Source organism: Balaenoptera acutorostrata, chromosome 12 (assembly GCF_949987535.1).
Source record: "Balaenoptera acutorostrata chromosome 12, mBalAcu1.1, whole genome shotgun sequence".
NCBI lineage: Eukaryota > Metazoa > Chordata > Mammalia > Artiodactyla > Balaenopteridae > Balaenoptera > Balaenoptera acutorostrata.
In genome coordinates, this window is record NC_080075.1 from 61,764,376 (window position 1) to 61,790,534 (window position 26,159).

The 26,159-nt window shown below is 39.5% G+C and overlaps 1 protein-coding gene across 6 annotated transcripts in view; it reads left to right on the forward strand.

The window, feature by feature from the left end:
- Positions 1–25,863, forward strand: part of THUMPD2 (THUMP domain containing 2) — a 42,578-nt gene extending 16,715 nt beyond the window's left edge. For 2 of the 6 annotated variants that reach the window (XM_057558305.1, XM_007167117.2), the window contains 4 exons: positions 5,242–5,313; positions 5,809–5,923; positions 18,012–18,120; positions 24,907–25,863. In XM_057558305.1, coding sequence (XP_057414288.1) covers positions 5,242–5,313; positions 5,809–5,923; positions 18,012–18,120; positions 24,907–25,231 — 621 coding nt within the window. In that variant the 3' untranslated portion in view covers positions 25,232–25,863. Of the gene's footprint in view, positions 1–5,241; positions 5,314–5,808; positions 5,924–13,890; positions 14,777–18,011; positions 18,121–22,795; positions 22,959–24,906 lie in introns of those variants that run through there. The other 4 variants (XM_057558306.1, XM_057558308.1, XM_057558309.1 and 1 more) reach the window with 4 other exon arrangements.
- Positions 25,864–26,159: the final 296 nt, after the last annotated feature.

A 26,159-nucleotide genomic window follows, 5' to 3' on the forward strand; every position in this document is an offset into this window, starting at 1 on the left:
GCCTATCTTGTCCTTTCTGCTTGCAAGCTTATAAGAGTTTTCTCTTTAATCCTCTAAAGTTCAGGAATATCACCAGGATGTAAATACTTATGTAAGAGTCTTTTCTGTTCAACCCAGAACTCAGTGAGTCTGACTGTCTGAGTTCTAATTCTGGCTCTACCACTTACTGGCTGGGAAACTTTAGGTAAGATAACTTAACATCTCTGTGCCTAAGTTTCTCATTTGCAAGATGAAAATAATAATCTCATAGGGTCATGTGAGGACTAAGTGAATTAGCATTTATCAAGTGATTAGAACAATGCCTAGCATATAGAAAGTATGTAAGTGTTGACTTCTGCTATAGTAATGTCGGGGAGGTGAAAACCTCCCCCCTGCCCTTCTTGAGTTCTTTTGGCTGGTCTAATAATTAAATTGACACAAGACAGATTAATAGGAGGAAAAAAAAATTTAATTCATATGCATGGAAGTCTAATAGAAACGGGACCCCTGAAGTGACCAAAGCAGGCTGTTTATGTATTATTTTTAGACAAAGAAACAATTATTTGTGAAGATTTAATGAAACAAAGGGGCTTGTGCTTGTGGTAGCAGACTAATGAAGAACTAACAAAGTTTGTTTATACAGCTTTCTTAGCCTTCAGTTCCCTAACTCTGGTGATAAGGATGCTTTCTATCTCCTCCCAGTAGTGGGAGGATACCTTCACAAGGGAAATTTAGTTCCTGCTTTCAGGGGGAAAGGAGGTGATGAGAGTGTCTTTTTCTTTCTTTTCCTTCTTTGTTAATATCATTTCTTTTTACTGGCTGTTTCTCAAGTAACTTTAATTCAAGATAATCAATATGCCATTGAAGCATATTTTGGGGTGGCCTGCCCTGGACCCCAACAGTAATAATAATCATAGTTATAATAATTATTATTTGGAATGTATAATTATAAAAATACCATTTTTTTCCTCCACCTCAGGCACTCTTCCGTGCATTATTTACTTAATTATTATTTCCTCAATTATTCTGTTTTAGTGTCTTTAACCTTAAACTACTTCCTTTTTTCTGCTTCTGGAATTCCTGTGATAAACATGTTAAGCTTCCTTTCTCACATGCTCTCCATCTCTTTATATTTTGGCTCTGCATTTTGAGTTATTCTTGGATATTTTCTTAGAAACTATAACAAGAGTCACAAAGATGTGCTCTACTTTATTTAGTGAAATGTTTAGCTTTAAAATCATGGTCTTTTTTAGCTTTGGAAAATTGTGTGTGTGTGTGCTGTATTTGCTATCTCTAGAAGCTCTTACTTTTTTCACCTATTTATCTGTTCCCTCCAAAAGTTTCGTTTCACTAGATGTGTGTTCTCTTTGCTCTATGTTCTCTCTAGGTTTTGAGGGACCTCCTCCCCTTAGATGTGTCATTATTTTTCTTCGTTGGCTCACTGGGGCTCAAGTGTGGTTAGTAAAGTATTTTAAATGGCTGGAATCCTGTAAGTGGTAAAAGGCAAGTGGATCTCTGGCCCCCCTGGGTTTGGTAGTGTAAGGAGACTGTCAGCCATGCTGAGGCACTCGGTGAAAACTCTTCTATGCACTGGCCTCCCTGCAGGTCCACAGATCTCTGAAGACCAGGTTTTTTCCCTGATGCCAGTGATTTCCCCTCTGGGTTCAGTGCCGGTCTCTAATCACCCACCCAGCCCATGGCGAGGAGACCTCGCACTGGGTCCTTCTCCCGGGACCTCAGCTGAGCCCGGGGCGTCTCCTAGCGCCGGTTGCCTCTGGCTCTAAGCATCAGTTGCTTCAGAAGTAAATAGCTCAGAGCTGAGAGAAAAAGGAGAGAGCTATTCCCATATTACCACGTTCCCAGAATCCATGATTTTCTTTTTTATTTGATTTAAATCTTTAGCCTAAATTTCTTTTAGTAAGGAGAGAGGGGTATGCTAACAGTTTATTTTTTCCCAAACTTCCAGTGATGTCACCACAGTTTATATTTACATAATAAATTTATATAACCACCTACACATTTGAAATGTTACCTTTATCCGATCTAAACATACAATTTTCAGAAATATAGAAAGTAAATGATCGAAGATATCCACAGATAATACTCAATGAAATTTTTCCCTTTTGTCAGTTTGTCCTGCTAGGACCGAACGTAAAAATTGTTTCTCTAATGTGACCACCAACAAAGAAGGTCTGTTAAAGTAGGTGAGAAATAGCGCAGCAGGGTTCTTCTGGGGGGAATGCAGTGATGACCCACCGTGTAAGTGATCCCAGTACCCAGCGTTGATCCAGGCCCCTCTTTGGAGCTTGGTACCCAGAGCAGTGCACAGGCAGCTCAACCTCAGGTAGGCCAGCGCCACGAAAAATGAAACTTAAGTCTGGGGTCGTTAGATATTTTTCATGTTTACTAGAAACTGTTCTTCCTGTATATCATAACAAGTAAGGAAAACCAAGTTCTATAAATCTCAGTTATTCTTTTAAGCATATGGAAATACTTCTCTGCTTCTGCCTGTGTACCCAGATGTCATGGCTAGAAAAGGTCCTACAGTAAAATAGACACTGAAAGATACTTAAGGTCAAATTACCTCATTGAACAGGGACCATGGGGGAGAAAGAACACAGTGTTTGGCACATTTTAAGATCTTAATAAAAATTAGTTCTCATACCACTATTAATCTTAAAGTTGCCATTTAAATCATTATTCTTTTTGTTACTCTCTGCCCCTTCATGGGAGACCCATGTGATACTCTCCGTAATTTCGTGCCAGGGGAAAGTCTCTCTCTTTCTTGAAGGACATTTTGTTTCTTTCCATCAGGTACCCCCTGGCTCTGACTGAAACCTGGCTGTCCTCTGAGCGTTCTGCCTCCTCTGTAGACAGACCAAGGGACTGCTGGGCCTGGAGGTGGGGTAGGTGTCCTGCTTGGCCTCGTCACCCCTTCTGCCCCAGATCTCTCACTGCCTTAGAAGCTCATGCCATCAGATTATCCCGGTGTCTACAGATCTCTTCCTATTCTTTTCTGTAATGGTATAGACCATTACTCCTGTCATAATTCTTTATGACCTCAGTGTCCGCTCTGTAGTCTGATCCCTTAGTGTCTTGGCTTCCCTACCTCTAATGCTCTGCCTTAGTCACATCCTAGACTTTATCATACCCAGAAGGGTATACCTTCCAAAATCTCAGATTCAAGAATCCTGCTGTTAACCTCCTTCTCTTTCCCACTCACTTCCTCTTGTGCCCTAAAGCAGTTCTTTAACCCCATGGGACCTCTAGTAGGTGACCCTACTCACCACCTGTCCTCAGCCCTCCTTCACAGCTTGGATTTTATGTTCTATCATTACAGTCATTTCTTGACCATACTTTTAATTCTCTTACTTCTTAATTGACTTAAATATTGGAATCAGAAGAGAACTTTAACATGTTCTCCCCACCAAGTTTACCGACATATTGGAATCTACACCCTCATACTTTGCCTTGCCATCATTATAATAAATGAACTGTCCTTGTTTCACTCCATTACTTGTGTACTGGATTCCATTCCCTCTTGCCTACTTAAGGACTTCTTTCTCTACTAGGTCATTCCCATCAGCATGTACACATGCTATGATATCTTGCAACTTGAAAAAGAATTAACCCTCTCCTGAACCCACATTCTCCATCAGCTACCACCCCCTTCTCTGCTTCCCTGTACAGAGAAACTTAAAACTAGTTGTCCATATTTGGTGTCTACTTCTTTTCTTGCCACTCTTTCTCGTGCCCGCTTCCCTCAGGTTCTCATCACCAGCACTCCACTGAAAGAGCTCATCTTGCTTAATCTACTAGGCTGTGGACACTGTCGTCACTCCTTCTTGAAATGGGTGTTTCCACTTTGTTTCAGGACCACTCTAGGTTCTGTGTCAGGATGTGCTGCTGTCAGTGTGCACTGCTGAATCTTCATCTACCAAATGTCTGTACTTAGGAGATCACTGGCGTCCAGCCCATAGACTGTTCTTTTCTAACTTCTCTTGCTTCCTAGATGGCTCATCCAGTTTTGATGCTTTAAATACCATTTATAAACTAACAACCACGGTTCCCAAATTTATATCTGTGGCCTGAACCTCTCTTCTGAACTCCAGATGCTTAAGTCCACTTGACATCCATGCTTGGTCTAAGAGGTATCTCAAAATGAACATGTCCAGAACTATACTCTTGTCTCCTTTGCAGCTTTTCCACCCCAACACTTCCCAGCTCAGTAACAGGCAGCTCGTCTTCCTGATGCTCAGGTCAAAAACTTCAGTCACTCCAGACCGTTGTCATTCTTTAACATGCCACATGCAATCCATCCTGTTGGTTCTACCTTTAAAATATACCCAGAATCCAACTACTTCTCCCCACTTCCACCAGCGTCACTCTTTATGCAAGCCACCGTTACCTCTGCCTGGATTCCCTAACTAGCCTCCCTGTAACACTCGTAGCCTTCTGTGATCCGTTCTCGACAGAGCAGCCAGAATGATCCCTTTGAAATGTAACATCATGTTACTTCTGCTCGGTTTCCCTCCAGTAGTTTCCCACCCTTCCACACAGAGCCAGACCCCTTATAACACCTACGAGATCTGACATGATGCGATCCCACCCCAGCCCCACTGCCCAGATGGGAGAGCTCTTAGTTTTTTCTCCAGATTTCCTGTTCTCCTCTCAGGTACAGCTAGGATGACACCTTCCTGGCCCCTTCAAATTGTGTGTGTCATGTGACTGGCATGCCTTCCCCAATTAAATGTTGGTGGAGATGATGTATGTCACTTCCAGGTGGCACCTTTAAAAGCCGGAGCCTGATTTGTCTCGCTTTCTTTCCCTCTGCCACAGCGGTGGCCGTGCTCCAGGTGGCGACCACTTCACTGTGTGACTTGCTGAGTGAGGAGCGGAAGCCCCAGGTGTCATTCTGTGGGCATGCAGCGTGAGCTACACGGTGTTTTAAGCCTGTAGGACTTGGTGGCTGTGACTGCACGCGGTGTCATGCAGCCCATCCTGATGGAGTAGTCTGGCCACCTCTCTGACGTCATCACCACCTTTCCCCTCCCGCTCACTGCGCTTTGGCCACACTGGTCTCCTTCCTAATCTTTAAATGTGTCAAGCATACCTGCCCTGGGGCTTTAACTACCTGAAATTCCTAATAAAGTATAGAAAGGAGTCTTTACTCTGAAATATGGATTCCTCAAGTGTTAGGTTTCTTTTATAATACCTATTATAATAGATTTAATGATAGCAAATCAACATTTCTGTCTGTAGGCTGGTGCAGTTGTTTTAGATCCAATGTGTGGACTTGGAACAATACTTTTGGAAGCTGCTAAAGAATGGCCAGTAAGTTCTAAAGTTTGGTAAACCAGGCAATGTTTTACGTTAATCAGTGTGTGTGTGTATTCACTTACCAATTATTTACAGGTAGACTGTCTATTTAGGGATTATTTTTTAATTATACAAGTTGCTATATAACTGAAATAAAAATAGACTATGAAGGGTTAATTAAATTGCTGTGTTATTTCTTTAAATACTGTGATAAATTTAGGAAAATATGATAGAAATACAGTAATTATTCATGACCTAGATTATATAAATCCCTAAATTCCTTAGACATTTGTAATTGTAAAATAGTATTAACAGTTTTTAAAATTTTAACAAAAACTTCTCAGTTTTTTGCCCATGAATGTCATATTAAAGAAATATTCTAAATTTGTTTTAACCTGAATTAACAAATCTATTAATTTCATTTTCATCATTGAAAATGCAAGTAGATTTTCTTAACTACATAAAATATGGGTTTATTTATACTTATAATATGAATTTCTTCCCTCATAGGATGTGTATTACGTGGGTGCTGATGTCAGTGACTCACAGTTGCTAGGTGCATGTGACAATCTGAAAGCTGCAGGCCTTAAGGATAAAATTGAGTTACTTAAAGTCTCTGTGATAGGTAAGATATTAAAAATGCAAACATTTGGGGGAAATGAACATTTGCAAATACATTGAGAATCATAATGTAAAACAGGACTCACTTTTCATATATAAAGGTTGAATTGTTTATACCCTGTAATATATCTGCGGCGCCAATACTCAGTTTACTTCCAATGTGATAATTGTAACCTTTTAATTTTTCAAATGATTCATGATCAGGAACAGTATTTATGTAGTTTCCCTAAGCATGTAAGTAAAAGCATGCCTTCTTAAGATGTGTTTGTTGCATCTGAACCATTTCTCACATCATAACCAGGGATCACTTAGTATAGGCATAAAATAAACAGAATAATAATAATAATAATAGCTCTGTGGTTTCTTTCAGATAAAGTATATGAAATGTTTTGAATTATCTTACCTTCTCCTTGCCTCATTGGACAGTACTCCTGTAATATAGGGAGTGAGGTGACCAACTATCCCAGTTTGCTAAACCAGTACTACTTTCAGGGCTAAAACCGGGGAAGTCTGGGGCAAACGAGGACAATTGGTCACCCTGTGAGGTAGAGGGAAACCATTACTCCCAGTTTGCTGATGCGGAATCAGCAGCAAGAAACATGACGAGGAATCAAGTCTGTGGAGTCCAAAATAATATTTCCCTGAGGCCCAAGGTATTTAGACTGTGTGAGAGAAGCCTCACATTCCTTCTTTTTTTCCCTTAGTGCACCTTTCTCCCTTAAAAGTGACCACATTTAATTCCCAGCTAAGAAAATCGTATTCTCTTGACATGAGAATGAGAGAATAGGTGGTAGATAAGTCCCAGTATTGAATCTGTAATCTAGAGGAACAGAATATTGTTTAAACAGATTTTTGTTATAGTAAAAAAGTCGTAGAGATGAGTTATTAACAAGAAGAAAATGTTAGGATAACTTTTATATAAATGCATAATAAAGCAGCATCACCAAACGTAAAATAGCTAGCTAGTGGGAAGCAACCACATAGCACAGGGAGATCAGCTCTGTGCTTTGTGACCACCTAGAGAGGTGGGATAGGGAGGGTGGGAGGGAGGGAGATGCAAGAGGGAAGAGATATGGGAACATATGTATATGTATAACTGATTCACTTTGTTATAAAGCAGAAACTAACACACCATTGTAAAGCAATTATACTCCAATAAAAAAAAAGAAAGAAACGATTAAAAAAAAGCAGCGTCAAAGAAGAAATTGTACTGTTGATTGAGATCTCATAGTTGTTTGCTATCAATGACTATCTTTTCAACCTTTCTGTCAAGGTTTTTAACAGGACTCTGTGCATAAGACACAATTTTCTAGAGGAAGCCGAGGGGTGATTAGACTGAAATCAAGTTTTCATATACCCTAATTTCTTTAAGAAAGCTATTTTTTTGAGACCTTCAAGAAAAATGGAATAGCTATATAAGTTGTTCCAGAGCAGTGGTTTTTCATACCCGGTACAGTCTCCAAAGTGCCTTAACAGCATGAGGAAGGAAGCACTGATTTGCCCATCAGAACGTTGCTACGCTCCCAACTCCACTTTCATCAGTTCTCATGTTTGGGGCACTTCCCATAAGATTTCACTTTAAAATCAAGTATAAGTGCTCAACTGTTATTAAAAGAACATTTTTTTAAGAAAAAAGTTCTCTATGATACCAAATAGCCAAATAAATCCTACTTTTTTAAAAGATCACTCTAACTGCTGTGTTAAGAAGAGACAATAGTAGGGCAAGGATTGAAACAAAGAGACTAGTTACAAGACTATTGCAATAATCCAGGTAAGAAATGGTGGTGGCTTGGGGCAAAGTGGTATTGGTGGAGGTGTTAAGTAGAGGTCAGAGATATGTATATATATTTTCTGAAGGTAGAACCAACAGGATTTGCTGGTGGATTAAATGTGAGGAAAAGAACAAAGATGAGTGAGCTTTCTGACTTGAGCAGCTAGAGGGTGGTGTTGCCATTTACTGAGTTGGGGAAAACCGCAGGCGGAGCAAGTTGGAGTTTGGGGCCTGTTCAGTTCCACATGATGATTAGACACCACATGGAGAAGATGTCAGTGTAGTAGGTCAGTATACAGATCTGGAGTTTAGGGGAGAAGATGGACATCACTAGTACAGATAACATTTAAATCCACGAGATCGCCTAGGAAATAAGTACAAATAGAGAAAAGAGAGGCTTTCTCTGAGGATGAGATGCTTAGCGTTCTGGAGGGTGAGAATCTAGTAAAGGAACAGCCAGTGATGAGAAGGTAAGAGAGAATCAGAGGAAGAAGCATCAGCTGTGTCAGATGCTGCCGGTGGTGAAGCAAAATACGGCCTGGCCGTGTCCGTGGAGCAGCAGGAATGCAGACCTGGCCGCCTGAGCGGGTCCTGGAGACGATGGGGGAAGGTGACCTGAAGGTGGCGAGTCCTGGTCATTCTTTTGGGCAGTTTGACTGGTAAGGGGCGCAGAGAGATGGGGCGGTAACAGAAAGTGGTGAGATTAGGCATCAAGCAGGGATTTTTTTGAAGATAGAATTCACTTTTTTAAAAAAGTACAACACGTTCTTATGCTAAAGAGAATGAACAGATAAACAGGAGAAACTCGACAGTGTAGGAGAGAGAGAATTGCTCATCTGATACACTCACAGCCCCCAAGAAAGGATGGGACGCAGCGCACAAGTGGCGGGACGGGCACTCCTGGTGACGGGAAGGCAGAGCACGTGAGGATGGAAGTTGTAACAGGTCACACCAGACCAGGTGTGGCCATTATAGTGCACATTCCCTCAACCTCTGCTGAGGCTGGATATTACCGTTCTATTACGATTTTTTAAACTCTTTACAAATCTGGTAAAAATTTGTAAAATTTACCTTTAATTACTAGTGAGATAAAACCTTTTTCACTTTATGTCATTTGTAGATTTTTCTTTTGTGAATTACTGGTTTTCAAGATAACTTTCTGGAGGGAAGAATAAAACATCTGTTTTAAATTATTTTAACATCACAGCCTTTTAATATGAAAAGTCAGTCTAGGGGGGATTATATATCTTGTGTACGTAGGGGCCAATATTAACTATTTAATAAGTACCCCTTCGTTGCATACCTCTACTTTAGAGGTGGACATTCTAGCTAGATATAAGTGTTTATTTTCTCTTTTTTTAACAACTTTATTGGAGTATAACTGCTTTACAATGGTGTGTTAGTTTCTGCTGTATAACAAAGTGAATCAGCTATATGTATAAATACATCCCCATATCCCCTCCCTCTTGTGTCTCCCTCCCATCCTCCCTATCCCACCCCTCTAGGTGGTGACAAAGCACCGAGCTGATCTCCCTGTGCTACGTGGCTGCTTCCCACTAGCTATCTGTTTTACATTTGGTAGTGTATATATGTCCATGACACTCTCTCACTCTGTCCCAGCTTACCCTTCCCCCTCCCCATGTCCTCAAGTCCATTCTCTACGTCTGTGTCTTTATTCCTGTCCTGCCCCTAGGTTCATCAAAACCTTTTTTTTTTCTTTTAGATTCCATATACATGTGTTAGCATATGGTATTTGTTTTTCTCTTTCTGACTTACTTCACTCTGTATGACAGACTCTAGGTCCATACACCTCATTACAAATAACTCAATTTCGTTTCTTTTTATGGCTGAGTAATATTCCATTGTATATATGTGCCACATCTTCTTTATGCATTCATCTGTCAGTGGACACTTGGGTTGCTTCCATGTCCTGGCTATTGTAAATAGTGCTGCAATGAACATATTGGTACATGAATCTTTTTGAATTATGGTTTTCTCAGGGTATATGCCCAGTAGTGGGATTGCTGGGTCGTATGGTAATTCAATTTTTAGCTATTTAAGGAACCTACATACTGTTCTCCATAGTGGCTGTATCAATTTACATTCCCACCAACAGTGCAAGAGGGTTCCCTTTTCTCCACACCCTCTCCAGCATTTATTCTTTGTATATTTTATTCATTAATTTGGTTTTACCTTTTAAAGCTCTAATCATAAATACAATTTAGAATTGTATTTCTACACAAGGATTTCACACCTCTTACTATAATGAGAGCACATATGAACTTCAGAATCAAATTGAGTATAAATCCTGGATCCACTGTTCTTTCTTCACTATGCGGCCTTCAGCAAAACACTGGACCTCTCTGTATTTGCTCATCTATAATATGAAGCTAGTACCTACTTCATAGGGCCGTAGTGAGAATTTATTACATAACTACATGGAGTCCAGTGTCTGACACACAGCATGAATTAAAGACTTCTGTAAGCATGGATACATCTAGGAACATTAGTATTCAATAAAACTCCTACCGTGATTTGTGCTTTTGCAGAATCACTGTCTTCATTCTCTGTATGCATTAATGGCCTTATTTTTTTCTACTTTTTTAGTAACATTCACTTTATCTTATAACCCTCTACTAATTAATATGAGATAATCCTTTAACATGCAGAAATTTTGCACGTGTTTATTCCTAAGTTTTGATCATCATGAAAATTTGGAACCAAATGAATATTATGTTGCAGGCTATCGTAGGAAATAATTAGTCATTGATTAGGCTTTTTTAAAATCTACAGAAACACTTACATTCTCAGTATAATATATATACAGATTTGAGCAAAAGAAACACACGAATGATTAACTAAAATGACAAAATTATAGGCAGGTGAATAAAGGGGAATGTTTTCACTCCTTCTAACTAGACATTCTGTGTAGCCTGTCACATTCAGTGAAAGAGTGTATAATAAGATTATTGGTAATAACTGTGCTTTGTTCTCAGTCACATCTCTGCCTTCGTCTCTACACTTGTAGATATAAAGCATGCTTTTTTCTGCACCCATAAGCTCCCCATAATATGGTGGTTGCATTTTCTTTCTTATTAGTGTGAGTTTTCCTCTAATACTAGTCCTGCCCCTGCTCACCTGGCCCTCGGTGTTCTACTCAGGTGGGTGTGGTCCACACCATACTCTGCAAGATTCATGAAGCTGCCAGGATGCCCTGGCATTTGGGGAGTCAGGAGGAAATGTAGGAAGTGATGGGTTAGGTGTGTGTGAAATATGTGTGGGAAATAGGGGGTAAGAAGCTCACCATAGAGAGTTTGAGTGTTTTTGCTACAATGGCTTTATGGTTTATCATATGGTATAAATCCCTTTTTATTATTTGGTAATGCTACTATTCTGTAACAGACTCTTTCAGCAGCAGTTAGGTTTGAAAAGTGCATATTTAATGAAAAAGTAAATACTGAGTTTATATTTCTCAAGAAAGCTGTTGATGAACAGATAACTTGAGTAAAATGTTTATTACCATTTATCATCCATTTTGAGGGCCATGGTGATAGCACTAATCAAATGAAACAAATCTGTTCATAGAAGCATCTAGCATTTACTTCAAAACTTAGTCATTATTTTAAGGAGACTGAGCTAAAATTAAGCATTTATCACATGCAGCTGAAAGAACTGCATTTAAATATCACTCTGTGAAGCATGACTTTTCATTTAGATCAAATGACCACTATTCTAAATTAATTTTGCTCATTTTCAATTCCAAATTTTCTTATGTACATAAATAAAACGAAGCTATAGCTATTAATATGTTGGCTCCATTAGCAGAAGACCTCTGCAGAAAGGTAAATGTTGCCATATTTGTATCAATGTTATCAGATGCTTCAAAGAGAAGATCAGCTAAGTCAATTCCAGTAGTGGTTTAGCTTTTTTTTTTCCTCCAATTCTTGGAAATTTAGGAAGTTTTTTCTCTCAGAGATGAAACATCTTTCATTATTTTGAATGCTACTGTAAATTCAGCTCAGCACTGCATGTGTGTCTGTTTATGCATTATTTGGTGGACCACAGCATCATGGTGAAAATTAATGTTCTTATTAAATAAAGTAACCTGTGAAGCAGAAATGTACTTGGAATTTGACATGGTACCTACATAATTCATAATTACCTCCAAACAAGCTGTGATGTTCTGAATTGAAATAGAAACTTAAGTTATCAAAATAACAGACTTTAAAAAAACTTTTTTTTAATATACGCAGAGTAACTGAACTGCAGGCTATCTGTGATAAAGATGGTTGAATGCAAAAAAAGTAATTCAGCATGACAGTACACGCTTTATTTGCTTGCCCATCATTAGGTAGGTTTAAAAATGTTTAAGCCTTTCAAGAATATAAAATGGGAAAAAGTCTCTTCAGCAAGTGGTGTTGGGAAAGTTTGACAGCTGCATGTAAATCAATAAAGTTAAAACACACCCTCAGAGCATGCACAAAAATAAACTCAAAATGGCTTAAAGACTTAAACATAAGACACGACACTATAAAATTCCTAGAAGAGAGCATAGGCAAAGCATTCCCTGACATAAATTGTACCAGTGTTTTCTTAGGTCAGTCTCCCAAGGCAATAGAAATAAAAACAATAACAAATGGGACCCAATCAAACTTACAAGTTTTTGAACAGGAAAGGAAACCATAAAAAAAAAAAAAAAAAGACAAAAAGACAACCTACAGAATGGGAGAAGATATTTGCAAATGATGCATCTGACAAGGGCTTAATCTCCAAAATATACAAACAGCTCATACAACTCAACAACAAAAAAACAACCCCATCAAAAAGGTGGGCAGAAGACCTTAATAGACATTTCTCCAGAGAAGACATACAGACGGCCAGTAGGCACACGAAAAGGTGCCCAATGTCACTAATTATTAGAGAAATGCAAATCAAAACTACAATGAGGTACCACCCCACACTGGTCAGAATGGCCATCATTAAAAAGTCTACAAACAACAAGTGCTGGAGAAGATGTGGAGAAAAGGGAACCCTCCTACACTGTTGGTGGGAATGTAAGTTGCTGCAGCAACGATGGAAAACAGTATGGAGGGTCCTCAGAAAACTAAAAATAGAATTGCCATGTGATCCAGCAATCCCACTCCTGGACATATGCTTGGACAAAAGTATAATTCAAAGAGATACATGCACCCCTATGTTCATAGCACTATTCACAATAGCGAAAACATGAAGACAACCTAAATGTCCAATGACAGATGAATGGCTAAAGATGTGGTACATGTATATACAATGGAATACTACTCAGCCATAAAAAAGAATGAAATAATGCCATTTGCAGCAACATGGATGCAACTAGAGATTACCATACTAAGTAAAGTGAGTCAGAAAGAGAAAGACAGGGACTTCCCTGGTGGTGCAGTGGTTAAGAATCCGCCTGCCAATGCAGGGGACATGGGTTCAAGCCCTGGTCCAGGAAGATCCCACATGCCATGGAGCAACTAAGCCTGTGCACCACAACTACTGAGCCTGCACTCTAGAGCCCACAGGCCACAACTACTGAAGCCCGCGCACCTAGAGCCCGTGCTCTGCAACAAGAGAAGCCACCACAATGAGAAGCCCATGCACCACAATGAAGAGTAGCCCTCACTTGCTGCAATTAGAGAAAGCCCATGCTCAGCAAAAAAGACCCAGTGCAGCCAAAAGTAAAATAAATTTATTTTTAAAAAAAGACAAATACCATATGGTAGCACTTATATGTGGAATCTAAAATATGGCACAAATGAACTTATCTACAAAACAGAAACAGACTCACAGACATAGAGATCAGACTTGTGGTTGCCAAGGGGGAGCGGGGAGGGAGAGGGATGGACTGGGAGTTTGGGGTTGGTAGATGCAAACTATCGTATTTGGAATGGATAAACAACAAGGTCCTACTGTATAGCACAAGGAACTACATCCAATCTCCTGGGATAAACCATAATGGAAAAGAACATAAAAAAGAATGTATATATGTGTATAACTGAGTTACTTTGCTGTACAGTGAGATTGGCACAATATTGTAAATCAACTATACTTCAATGTTTTAAAAACTGTTGAAGCCTTTGAAGAATTACTTTGTAAATCAGCCAGGGTGTCCTATAATTGTGCTATAAACTTTTTTAAATAAACAAGTTGCCTAATTGCAGTTGCATTTTTTTCAGAATTCATTGGAAATCTGTAATCAAAGAATTCAACAAATGGAGTGCCAAAAACCTTAAGTTTTTGAAAGTTTTGATGAATCGCAGTTATTAAAAACAAAACTGGCAACAGGACATTAAAATCTATCCCTACAAACACCAAGGAAGAAATGAACAAATTAAAACAGTGAGAGCTCAATTATGCACAGTATTCTGAAATTTGTAAATACACCTTGGGTATATTATAGGAAGAATCTTCTAATGGCTTCCTTAATTTTAATTCGTTAAATGTATATTCTAGAATGGAATGGAATGAAATTGAGAAGGCTTAGATTTCACATCCTCTAAATTTGGCATAACAATTAAAAGAATAATAGAGCAACTTATTTGCATTTTGTGTTGTGAAAATATTTGTCAAAGGCACTCTGAATGGAGAGACTGTGAACCAGAGGGCTGAGATATTTACACTTTCCCAATGAAAAAAAATAGAATTGAGAGTCTCCTCCATTTAGCAGAATTTACTCTGAGTTCTACCTTACTATCAACCATAAAAATGAAACTTTGAAGAATGTTGCAGGCAACTGTATGAAAATTTTTAGAAGTCCATATTTTTTAAAAAGTACTACCTTCTTCTGAAAAATGCCAGTTATGACATGGTGTTAGAGCTGATGCATCTAAGAACCTGCTCAGCATGTGAGTACAGAGTATTTCACTTATTTTTAATGTTAAATAATATTTTAAGTTTTTGTTTAAAAAAAAAACTTCACTAACACAACATTGTAAATCAACTATACTCCAATAAAAAAATTAATTAAAAAAAACTTCACTATGCCAGATATGTTATTTTTTAGGTTCACCATAATAATAAACCAATTTGTTAGACAATAAATATCTCAAAAAGTATATAATTTTATCTCTAACCTCTTTGTTCTCAAAAATGTTTCTGTTTGCTATAATGGAAAAGAATCTGAAAAAGAATATATATATATTCTTTTATATATATATTTATATATATATAAAAACTGAATCACTGTGCTGTATACCTGAATCATTGTAAGTCAACTATACTTCAATAAATAAATAAATAAATAAAGATTTCTGTTTGGACTATAAATTAAATGGTGACCAGATCCAGATGCCAAACTACATTTTGCATATTCAAGACTCATTATGGATTAAGAAGACAGCTTGAAACTTCAGTTTCATTGAAGTATTTGTATTCTCTTGTATTTAATGAAATCAGAAAAAGAATAGTGTAAATAAAAGGGAAAAATTTCACCAGCAGCAACCAAATAAGGAAAGCGCATAATCTAATGCAATAAACTTCAAGATCTAGCCATGATGGAAAGAAACAGAAAGTGGTAGAGCAATAGCCAGTGGAATAGTGGCGACTTACAAGGTTACTGAGGCAAAGGGGGACCCAGAAATATCACGCCCAACCAAGATGTCATTTTAGTATAGAGATATTTTCAAATATAAAAAAGTTCAGGCAACATTTCACTAATAAGCACTTTTGAGGGGGAAAAAATTAATAAGATCCAGATATTTAAGAGATGAACCAACTGAGGAATAGAGAAAGCCAAGGTAAAATGGTCATGAGGATTGAATCAAATATACACCTAATTTTGAACAACTGAGAATTACAGGACAGAATGCCATTGTTATAAACCTGGACGATGGAAAGAATAACAAAGTACAATTAAAGAAAATAGAAAAAGGGTGTGCCCAATTTTATAAAAGTGCTCAATTTACCTTGTCTCTTGTCTAAGTAGACACATAGAAAGATATCTTAAAGGCTCTTAAAACCTTTTGGAATAAAACATCTTAGGGCCGTAATCCTGGTTTTAAGCAGTTCTTACTCATTTTTCTCCCAGAAGGAGGGAGTAAGTAGGACAGTTTTTGTTCAAGACATACCAGTCTTTTAAAATTTTTTTCATGTTCTTGAATCATCCTGCAGAGATGTAAAAAAGCGATGATTTTTTTACTTGTTTGTTTTGAGTTCTGTTTCTATTTCAGAATTTTATCTCCTTAGTCACAAACTCTTTGTTCACAGGCAGTTTAAACATTTAATAATTTAAAAGATTTTACTGCGTGTTTAATCTTACGGGTCAAGTGCTTGTGATTTTCGGAGTTTCTGCATCAGAAACTCTGGAGGCGGGGCCAACAGTCTGTGTTCCACCAAAGCCCTTCAGTCGATTCTGATACGCACTAAATAGGTTTGGCTGGGGGCCCCGAGAGTTTGCATTTGTAGTTCCCAGGTGATACTGATGCTGCTTCCCTGGGGACACACTTTGAGAACCACTGCTAAAGGGAAGGTGAGTTGGAAAGAAGCCCATCTGGAAGTAGTTGCCCCACCTAGGCCTTTGAGGCGCTGTGACAAGGAATTGCGAAGTTCTGCAGAGCTTCCCTGAAGGATTCTGACCCACTGGTCTCCGCCTGGCTGTCATCTCCTTATACACCTCAGAGAGGACATTGTAAATAATGACAATAGCTGACAGTTACTGAGTGCTCATTACCTGCCAGGCACTGTTTTAGATACTTTCCGTGAGTTCCTCGCTTGTTAACCTCTGAGATGGGTAGTCTTATCCCATTTTACAGATGAGAAAACTGAAGCAGTAATTTCCCAAAGTCGCATAGCTAGTAAGTGGCAGAGCCACATGCAAGCTGTCTGACGCCAGAGCCTACACAACAAAAGCCACATCAACAACAGTTCAGATGATTTGATGTTCTACTGGAAGATGACACCACTCAGTTCTAGAACTTTGTACAAAGTTACTCTCTTCTATCTCAGTGAAGTTTATTCCTTCAGCTTCTAAAATGATTTAAAGCAGTTCAGCAAATTATATGATACAGAGTAGAAAAGTTGCAAATAAAAATAGACGCCAACCAGAAGGGGAAAAAATGTTACCAAATCTGAAGATGGGCAACTCACGTATGAGTGTGTGTGTAAGTAGACCAAAGACTTGGGCTCAATCTCAGGAGTAAGTTACTGCCGGGTTCCTCGTGTAGAAACGTTTGATAACCATGTCTGTTCATCGTCTTCAGTAGTTTCACAAAAAGTATAGTTAACAGTGTTCAAATGGATGTGTCCTATATCAGTAACCTAAAACCAAAGGCATGAAGTCAGAATGTGACCTGGAGAAAAGATTTCCTGCCTAGTCCGAACAGAATATTATCCCGTTACTTGTTTTCTAACAGCCTGCTCTTCTCCTAATCTCAGGTAAGGTCAGAACTAGGAAAGATTAGCAAGTGTTCATTAGACTTTCCCACATAACAGGATTTTTTTATTTTGTTTTTAAATTTCCCGCCAACAGAAATTTGTATTGTATTCGGAGAGTAAAGACTATTTAAATTCTATTGTGCTTCTATAGAGTTAGATGCTCTCCAAAATAAAAATGATTATCTAACTTAGTTTAGATGGTGGTGGAAGTAAAATAATTGGAAAGTGCAAAGTATACTCAGAAAATGTGGAAGTTAAGATTGGGTGTAGGTAAGATTACCTTATGGTAATCTGATTTCTGAGAATAAGATGTAAAGTTGAGAAGGAAATTTAGATTTGATAATCAAACACTATATTTCGTTTTAGAGACGATATTCATTTTGTTGATTATTGATTATTTAGCCTTTTCTCTAGTCTTAGGACTTAAGTAGATGTTCTTAACCCTTTGAGTCTCCTTTAAAAACACAATGAAAGCTATGGGCCACCTCTCTTAAAAAAACAAATAGATCAACATGCAAAATTTTATATATGATCATGAAAAGAAAAATGAAAGTTATAGGACGTAATTTTGTAAAAGGTCTTTCTAGACATCCTAATATATTTCTTCTTGGATCTAGTAATTATCTATTCATGTAATATGTTTAAAGAGTTGAATTTTCTGGTTAATTTAAAATTCTGCTTATGTCATATTTTATATCAATACCCAAAAAAATCACTTTTCAAAGAATGGAATACAACAGCTATGCCATCTATCTTTAGTGATTATGAAAGCCTTTCAGGATCTTGTAATTCCTTAGAAACAATATTAGCAACCCTAAATTTTATTTAATATGCAAAAATAATCCAGTGTACTTCAGTTTTTTCATATTTAGGTTGCAAATGTTTGAACTTACTGTAATAAGATTCTCTCATTTTTGTGTTTCAGAATTGCCATTGCCTTCAGAAAGTGTCGATATTATTATTTCCGATATTCCATTTGGGAAAAAGTTTAAGTTAGGAAAAGACATCAAACACATTATACAAGAAATGGAAAGGTAAGTTGTTGAATTTATTTCCATAATTTTTGAGCTATTGGGCATTTAACCAAAATGTATCATAGCTCTTAAGATTTGATTGCATTTTAGTAATTTCCCAGTTTTTATAGCTTAATTTTCTAAGGTTTCAAATCAGAAGTTTATAATTGAAATAGTTATTCTATATCATCATACTATAAGTTTATTCAGAAAAAGATATTAATTTTTCATTATTACCTGAAATTTGAATATCTAAAACAATGACATATTTCAGTCTCTGAGCTAGTTAATTTACATATTTACTTCTAATTCTCCCCAAAACCCTGCCTCCTATGTGTTAATCCCCTGCACGTTACTGGAGAGAACCTGGGACCCAAAAAGATTATCTTTCTCAAGATCACAGCGCTACTAAGCAACAGAACAGAATTTACATACAGAACATTCAGTCACATAGAATGGACACCTTCATTGTTGATTGTTAAATGCAAAGGTGCTATTCATGTAGTGTTTCTAAGGTCAACCTCAGGGAAAGTATTTCTTGGAGAGGTTCAAACAGTGAGGCCTGAATATGTATTTTCCTGATCATTTCAGTTGATAAAAGGGAGAACCTTTCACAGAGGAATGAAAGGACATGGATAAGGAGTCAGTTCATATTAAATTGTCTCAACTGAGCATTTGATGGTGCAGGATAACACACACGGTCAAGAGCCTGTCTGTAACCCTGTTACGCAGTTACCTAACTCATGACATCACCTGGCATCTCAGCACCTGTAGTTCAGACATTTCCTGAGCTCCTATATCCCCTTCTGCCTGACAGCACATTCCCCTCGAGATTTTGTAACTCTGACTTCATTTTAACATCATTTCAGGAGCTTCTGAAAAATACTGATGTCCATCCTCCACTCCTCCCCACCGAGGCTGACTTAACTGGTCCGGGGTAGAATCTGGGCGTTGGTATTTCTTAATGGCCCCCGAGGTGATTCTGTTGTGCCACCAGGGTTAATAACCACAGCCTTTGCTGGTGAGGTAGCTCATGGCTATGAAGCCAGCTCGTTGTGAGATACTACTCTGGGAGCATGTTACACTTAATATGGAAATTTACAGTTAACCTGAACTTTCCACCAGAGATGGTGGCTTAGCCTACCTGACGCTCTAGTGCTGTGTATTTTCAACATTTCCACAAGTCAGTGGAGGGCAGTGTTTGGAGTAGACAGTCTTTTCAGCTTTAGTAAAATTAGACCAGCCTCACTTTCTCTAGACCAGTTTTGGGTTTTGTTCTAGGTAACTGAAAATGAGGCAGTAATAGATATGACTGCCCTCACATTGTTTCAGGAAATTTAAGTTTTTACCTGAGAATCAGGAAGACATTCAAGATTTCCCACATAATTCAGGTGCCTCCATTGAATCAGTTCAAAGTTTATGTATTTGGACATGAGGAACTTTCCCTGCTCCTGTGACCAAGCTTCCTTGCCACCTGCCCTCAGCCTTTATCGTTTGGCCTTTGACTTTTCTTTTTTTTTTTTTTAATGTATGAGCTTAGCGACATCTGAATCACCCAGAAGGTGTGCTTTTTTTATTTTTATTTTTTAATTAATTAATTAATTTATTTATGGCTGTGTTGGGTCTTCGTTTCTGTGCTAGGGCTTTCTCTAGTTGTGGCAAGTGGGGGCCACTCTTCATCGCAGTGCGCGGGCCTCTCACTATCGCGGCCTCTCTTGTTGCGGAGCACAGGCTCCAGACGCGCAGGCTCAGTAGTTGTGGCTCACGGGCCTAGTCGCTCCGCGGCATGTGGGATCTTCCCAGACCAGGGCTCGAACCCGTGTCCCCTGCATCAGCAGGCAGATTCTCAACCACTGCGCCACCAGGGAAGCCCTTGGCCTTTGACTTTTCTGGTTTGAGGTTTCATACAGGCCGTGTAGTGTAATGTAGTGGTGAAGATCACCGGCTTTGGAGCCGGAACACCTGGGCTGTGATCTTGGCGCTATTACTCAGTAGTTCTTCCGCCACAGGCACGTTGCTGAACCACCCTGGGCCTCGTCTTGAAATAATAGAACCTGCTTCACAGCATCGTCCTGAGGAGTCAGCGGATTTAGAGCTCTTAGAACAGTGCTGGGCACCTACAAGTGCTAACTGTTAGCTCCTTTTTAGTGTAAACCATTTCCAATGCTTTGGGAAAGTAGATGGGGATATATAAAAATATATATAAGTACACATACCTTTTTTTCCCCGTGGTTTACCAATAGTTTAAGGCTCTAGATAGAAAATGGAAGGGAAGGGAGGGGGAATTTTGTTAGTAAAAATAAGAAAAAATACAAGAGGTCAGTAAACCTGTTTACAATAGGCAATAGAAATAGTTGGCCCTGAATGTAAAACAGCACTGGATTCTTCAAGAAAGAACATGCAATCAGAATTTTAAATTCCCAGACAGATAATTGCTCTGGTCAATTATTTCCTCCTTCAATTTATTTCAGCAATAACAATTTCATGTATGCAAAGCGCTTCAGAGAAGTATAATATTTGCGCTTTCCTCTCAAATATAACCATGTAAAACAGATGAGCAAAATTAGAAATTAAACTTGCTAAGCTTGAAGGAAGAAGTCACTACATCCCCAAAAGACTTGAGGTGGATTCATGGAAGAAACATGATTTCAATGAAATTTAGAAATTTGCAAAGAATAAAAAAGGAGACCGCACCATGTTTTATACATACAGATAGTCAACGAGTATTTCTTGAGTAAATAGTGAAGCAAAAAGCGTGTTCAAAAAACAGTGAGTAGGACTTCCCTGGTGGCACAGCGGTTGAGAATCCCCCTGCCAATGCAGGGGACACAGGTTTGAGCCCTGGTCCCGGAAGATCCCACATGCCACGGAGCAACTAAGCCCGTGCGCCACAACTACTGAGCCTGCGCTCTAGAGCCCGCGAGCCACAACTACTGAGCCCACGAGCCACAACTACGGAAGCCCGTGTGCCTAGAGCCCATGCTCCACAACAAGAGAAGCCACTGCAATGAGAAGCCCGTGCACTGCAACGAAGAGTAGCCCCCGCTCGCCGCAATTAGAGAAAGCCTGCCCGCAACAACAAAGACCCAACACAGCCAAAAAATTAATTAATTAATGTTTAAAAAAAACACCTCATTAAAAAAAAAAAAATGAATATACCAGACTTGGAACAGAGATTATTGGTAGAAGGTTAAGGCCTAATGCCTTCCAAGTTCAAATAATTTGGGTATTTGTATCAGCTACCCTTAGTCTTGCAGGTTCACATTGCAAAAGAGAAATCTCTTTTGTGTTGTTTGATACAGAGTTTCCCCCAACTTATTGACCGCATAATTCTTGTTGGTTTTTTTTTTTTTTTAGCAAGAATTAATCTCTCATACTACACTAGTGTTCAGAGGAATACAATTTGGGAAATGTTGCTTTATAATTTCTGAATAGCTTTCTTAGTAACAAATTATGTATATATGATCATGGCAAGTTGCCTAGAAGAACATTTATCAAAAATGTTCATCTCTGAGTAGCAGGATTTCAGGTGATTTTTACTTATTTTCTCCATTATGTGAAAAAATTTACAATAAATTAATTGGTGAATGTCCTGCTAGACATTGTTCCATGGACATACACACAAATAGATAACATGTTTTCAATTCTAGCCATACATAAATAGGATCATCCTTAATTTACTGCACTGTATAACCTTGTTTTTTTTCCACTCAAAAAATATGTCATGATAGTATGAGTGTGTTTCATGTTTGGTAATTGCAATCATTGTTGCTTTTGTTGTGGTCATCCATGTACAATGCTTGGTGTCAGTCTATTTATCTCTTGTAAAAATAAAATACAGTGTGTGTGTGTGAAAAAAACAAAAAACAAAAACAAAAACAAAAAAAAAAAAAAAAAAATATGTCATGAATCTCCTTTCTGATCAGTTGTTATAACGTACATGATACACCATTATGTAGCCCGTATACATAACAGGGATGAGCATTTAGGTGACTCCCACTTTTTCATTTTAATAAAGAACAACACTCTGAACATCTTTGCACCAAAAGTTTTTCAAACTTACTGTAATAACCAAGTTACTTAAAACCACAGTGCCTCAGCTTCTTCATCTGCAAAATGGCTGTGCTAACAGAATATACTTGAATTCTGAGGATTAAATGATATATAATACAAAGCATTTGACACAGTGGCTGGCACATAATAAGTACTCAGTAAATATTAGCTGTCACTGCCATTATTGTCACTGTTATTATACTACTGCTCCTGCTTCTACTCTTATATCTTAGAATAATTTCCTAGAAGTGAGATTGCTGGGTCAAAGGTAATGTACATTCCATATTTTGGATACATTATTGCTAAACTGCTGTCAAAAAAGTTATAGCAGTTTTTGTCTTTGGGAGTACTCATTTTCTCCTAATCTTGCCATCCTAAGTATGGTAATCCTTTTATTTTTGTTAATGTGGTAGGTAAAAAGTTATAGCTCACTTATTATCTTAATGACGTTTTCTCCTGCGTGTTTAGAGATACTTGTATGGCTTTTGTTTCTGTCCCCTGGCACAGCCATATCTGTCCTCATCTCGCCCCCTCCTCTCCCAGTAGCCTGGGTTTATCCCCTTGGTCCCTACCTCCTCAAGGATCGTTCTCTGCCCACTTCTCATTCTTATCTTCAACCTGTTCATCTCCTCGTTCTTTCCAGATCCAGCCATCCCTTCCCAGGACACTTTTGTGGCCTTGCATATCCACCCGCTGTACTAGGCACTGGGGCTTTGGCTGTGAACAGGACAGAGCCTCTGCCCACGTGGGGCTGGCACTCCAGCGTGGGAAGACAGATCATGAATGAATCAACAGGATAATTTCAGGTCATGATTGATACCATGAAGGAAACTAAAAAGGACATTTTTGCCAGAGAGTGACTAAGAGAGAAGCAGTGGCTACTTGAGATAGATGCTCAGGAAAGGCCTCTCCAAGGAGATGGTGTTTGAGCTCTGGGACCTGAATGATGAGAAGCGCACAAGGGAGTGGGTGTCAGTGCCACACGAACAACAGGGCTGGACGTCCTGAGGCCAGAAGGGAGGCTGGTGTGTGGAAAGCACAGTGGGCAAAGGGAAGCAAGCAAGTGGGAGTTGAGAGTTTCTTTGAAGTATAATGTAAGAGAGAGAGGTCTCGGGGATCTGCAGTTGTGTCCTGTGTGGAAACTGGGAAGGGGAGGTGGGGGAGATGGAGACGAGAATGGGAACCAGGCCTGTCGGGTTGCGCTAGCGCAGGAGGAGCCCGAGCATAGGAGGAAGTGGACGAATCTGTGACGTCGTTTGGAGGCAGATTCGTCTAGATGGTCTGACTGTTTAGATAAGGGGCAGCTCCTTCAGCTCCTGACGTCTTTGCTGGGTGTGGCAGGGGCTTCCCTTAAGTCTTGGTCCTCTAGCTGTGCCTGGTTTCCTTCCCTCTACAGCCGAGCTTCTTCAAAGAGAAGTCTACACTCGCCATCCCTGCTTCTTCACCTTCCCGCCCCCCCTTGACTCCGGCAGACCAGCATTGACTCCTGCCCTCGACTAAGATTGCTGCCCCCAGGGTCACTAACAACTTCTCATACCCTCGTCGCTTGTTAGTCCTGTAGCATTTGACGCTGTTGAGACTGTTCATGCCTTTCTTGAAACTCTACTCTTCTGGCTTCCATGACATCACCGTGGTCCAGACTTTCTCCTAGGCTGTTTCATGGGCTCTTCCTCCTCCCTTGAATGTTAAGTCTGTTCCTTGGCCCCTTGTCTCTCCTCTCTCTGTTCTGCCACCCCAGGTGATCTCATGCCCCATGATGGCTTCACCTGCCATTTATTTACTCCTGGAAACTGTGAAATCTCCACCTCGAGCTCTGGTCTTTCTCATCACCTCCAGGCTGGACGTCCAGCTGTCTGTCAGCCCCCAAGCTCGGCACATTACAAACAGGGCTTGTAAGGGCTCTTCCCCTCTCCCTCCCCCTCCTCCCGCCACCCTCTGACCTGCCCTTGAGCTGAAGTACCTTCAGTGCCGCCTCCTCTTCGCTGCGCCCCGTCTTCACTCCTTTCTTGGCCTCCAGCACCCCCCTTGCTCTAGTCGCTCCCTGCCCCTCGGCCTGGCCCGCACCTGCTTGGCCTTCACACCCACTGCAGGTGCTCTCATCCTCTGGGGGTTTTCCCCACACTCAGTGCCCGGGTGTGGGTCCCACCTGAGGTGCTCCCGCAGCACTTCACTCTCTAACTCTTCCCTTGCCTCTCTCTCGCACTGTTCAGTCCTCTCTTTAGCAACTCAGGGGACAACATGTCCTTCATCACTTTTTCCACAGAAGTACCATACAGACTTTGGTCAGATGGTTGAGAAAATGAATTCTCCTCCACAAGCTGACATTTCAAGGTCTTCCCTTCTTTTTCTGATCTTCCCTTTTGCCCTTTCTTTGTTCATGTCCTCACTCCTTCCTGGTGACTTTCTTCTGCCGTCAGCCTGCTGCCTTTCACATACGCCAATTCCTCAGGATTCTTTCATTTGCCTTTTCCTTTGTACGCTCATTTATTAAACTGTGACTACAAATTACTTTGAGGCTTGCCTTTTAAATAGAGTAAAAATAGATAATTAAAGCAGATTTGTACTAGTGATTTCATAATTACTATAATGAATATGCATTATGGAAGATACTACCTAATTATCAGAATCCTCGCATTTAAATAGATAAAATTAAATTTCAAATTAAAAACAGCAAGTATTTTAAACAAAGTGGGATTGTGTGTTGTCTACAAAGGGGGGAATACTCCTACCAATTACCATTTTTTTTTGTCACAGAGTGCTTCGTGTTGGCGGGACCATTGTGTTGTTGCTTAGCGAAGATCACCACAGGCGCCTTAAAGGTTGTGAAGAGAGCAGCGTCCCTTTGAATTCCAAGGGCAGCCGCACAGATAAACCTGGAAGCACAGAGTGCTTGAATCCTGAAGGAAAAGCTGCCATATCAGAGCCAGCGTCATCTTCACTCGCAGCCAGTAACCAGGAGCGCTTGGACAGAATGCCACCATTCGGCTCTTTGGTGCCAGTGGAACGCTACAGAGTTAGCCTTGGAAAAACAGATGCGCTCATATACAAATACAGGAAGTTGCACTCCCCTGGGCAATAGCAGGCTCGCTGCTGTAAGCCAGGTTCAAGTCCTTATACGTCAGCTGTACAGAGTGGAAGATGGTTGTCTCCGGAATCTTGACAGTGCGGGAGGCTTCCAAGTAAACAGACCCCCCTAAGACAGGGCCGTGGCTGCTGGACACCTGTTCTTAATAAGAGCTTCTGTTTTACACTCTAAAGAGTGTTTCTGACAAAGAACAGTTAATGGGTATTTGAACTAAAGGACTCTTAAACTTCGCCTTCTGTCAGAATATGAAAAGGTCTGCTCTGCTTGCACTATTTATGAGCAGAAAATTCAACTTCAAAGCAAAAGTTTTCAGAGGCTCACCATAAAGTATATCTCACTCATCACACGTTTAGTAATATTTTCACTGTCACATTTTTTGAAATGTAGAAACTTTTATGTTTTGATATCAACTTCTTTTGATATTAAACTTGATTTTTTGAACCTGTCATTTTCTTCTCTGTTGGAATGAAAATAACTTTTATTTGCAGTACATTTTATATGTCCCATATTATGTAAAACATCAATGGGAATAATAATATGAATTAAGCCAATATCCTCCAACATGACGGAAGATAAACTTTTTTTTGTGAAAGTATTAATAAATTGTCACCTCACTCTCATTTAAATTGAATGCATTCCTTGTGTTCACTATTTAAAGAAACAGGAAATGGATGAAAACTATGATTTCGTTTTTTTCAGTAGCCCGATGTAGTGACTTAGCTTTGTGGCTGCTTTAGTACCATTTGAACAACCTTTCCACACTGGGGAAAATTCTCACCTTGTGAATCCCACCTCTCCAAAATAGAAGCAAAAACTTGTTTTCCAGCTAGGGTGTGGCATGTAACCTAGGTCCAGTGTCAAGGTCCACTGGTCAGTGTGGGGCGAGTGCAGCACAGGTGATATGTGGTATTTTTACCTGGGA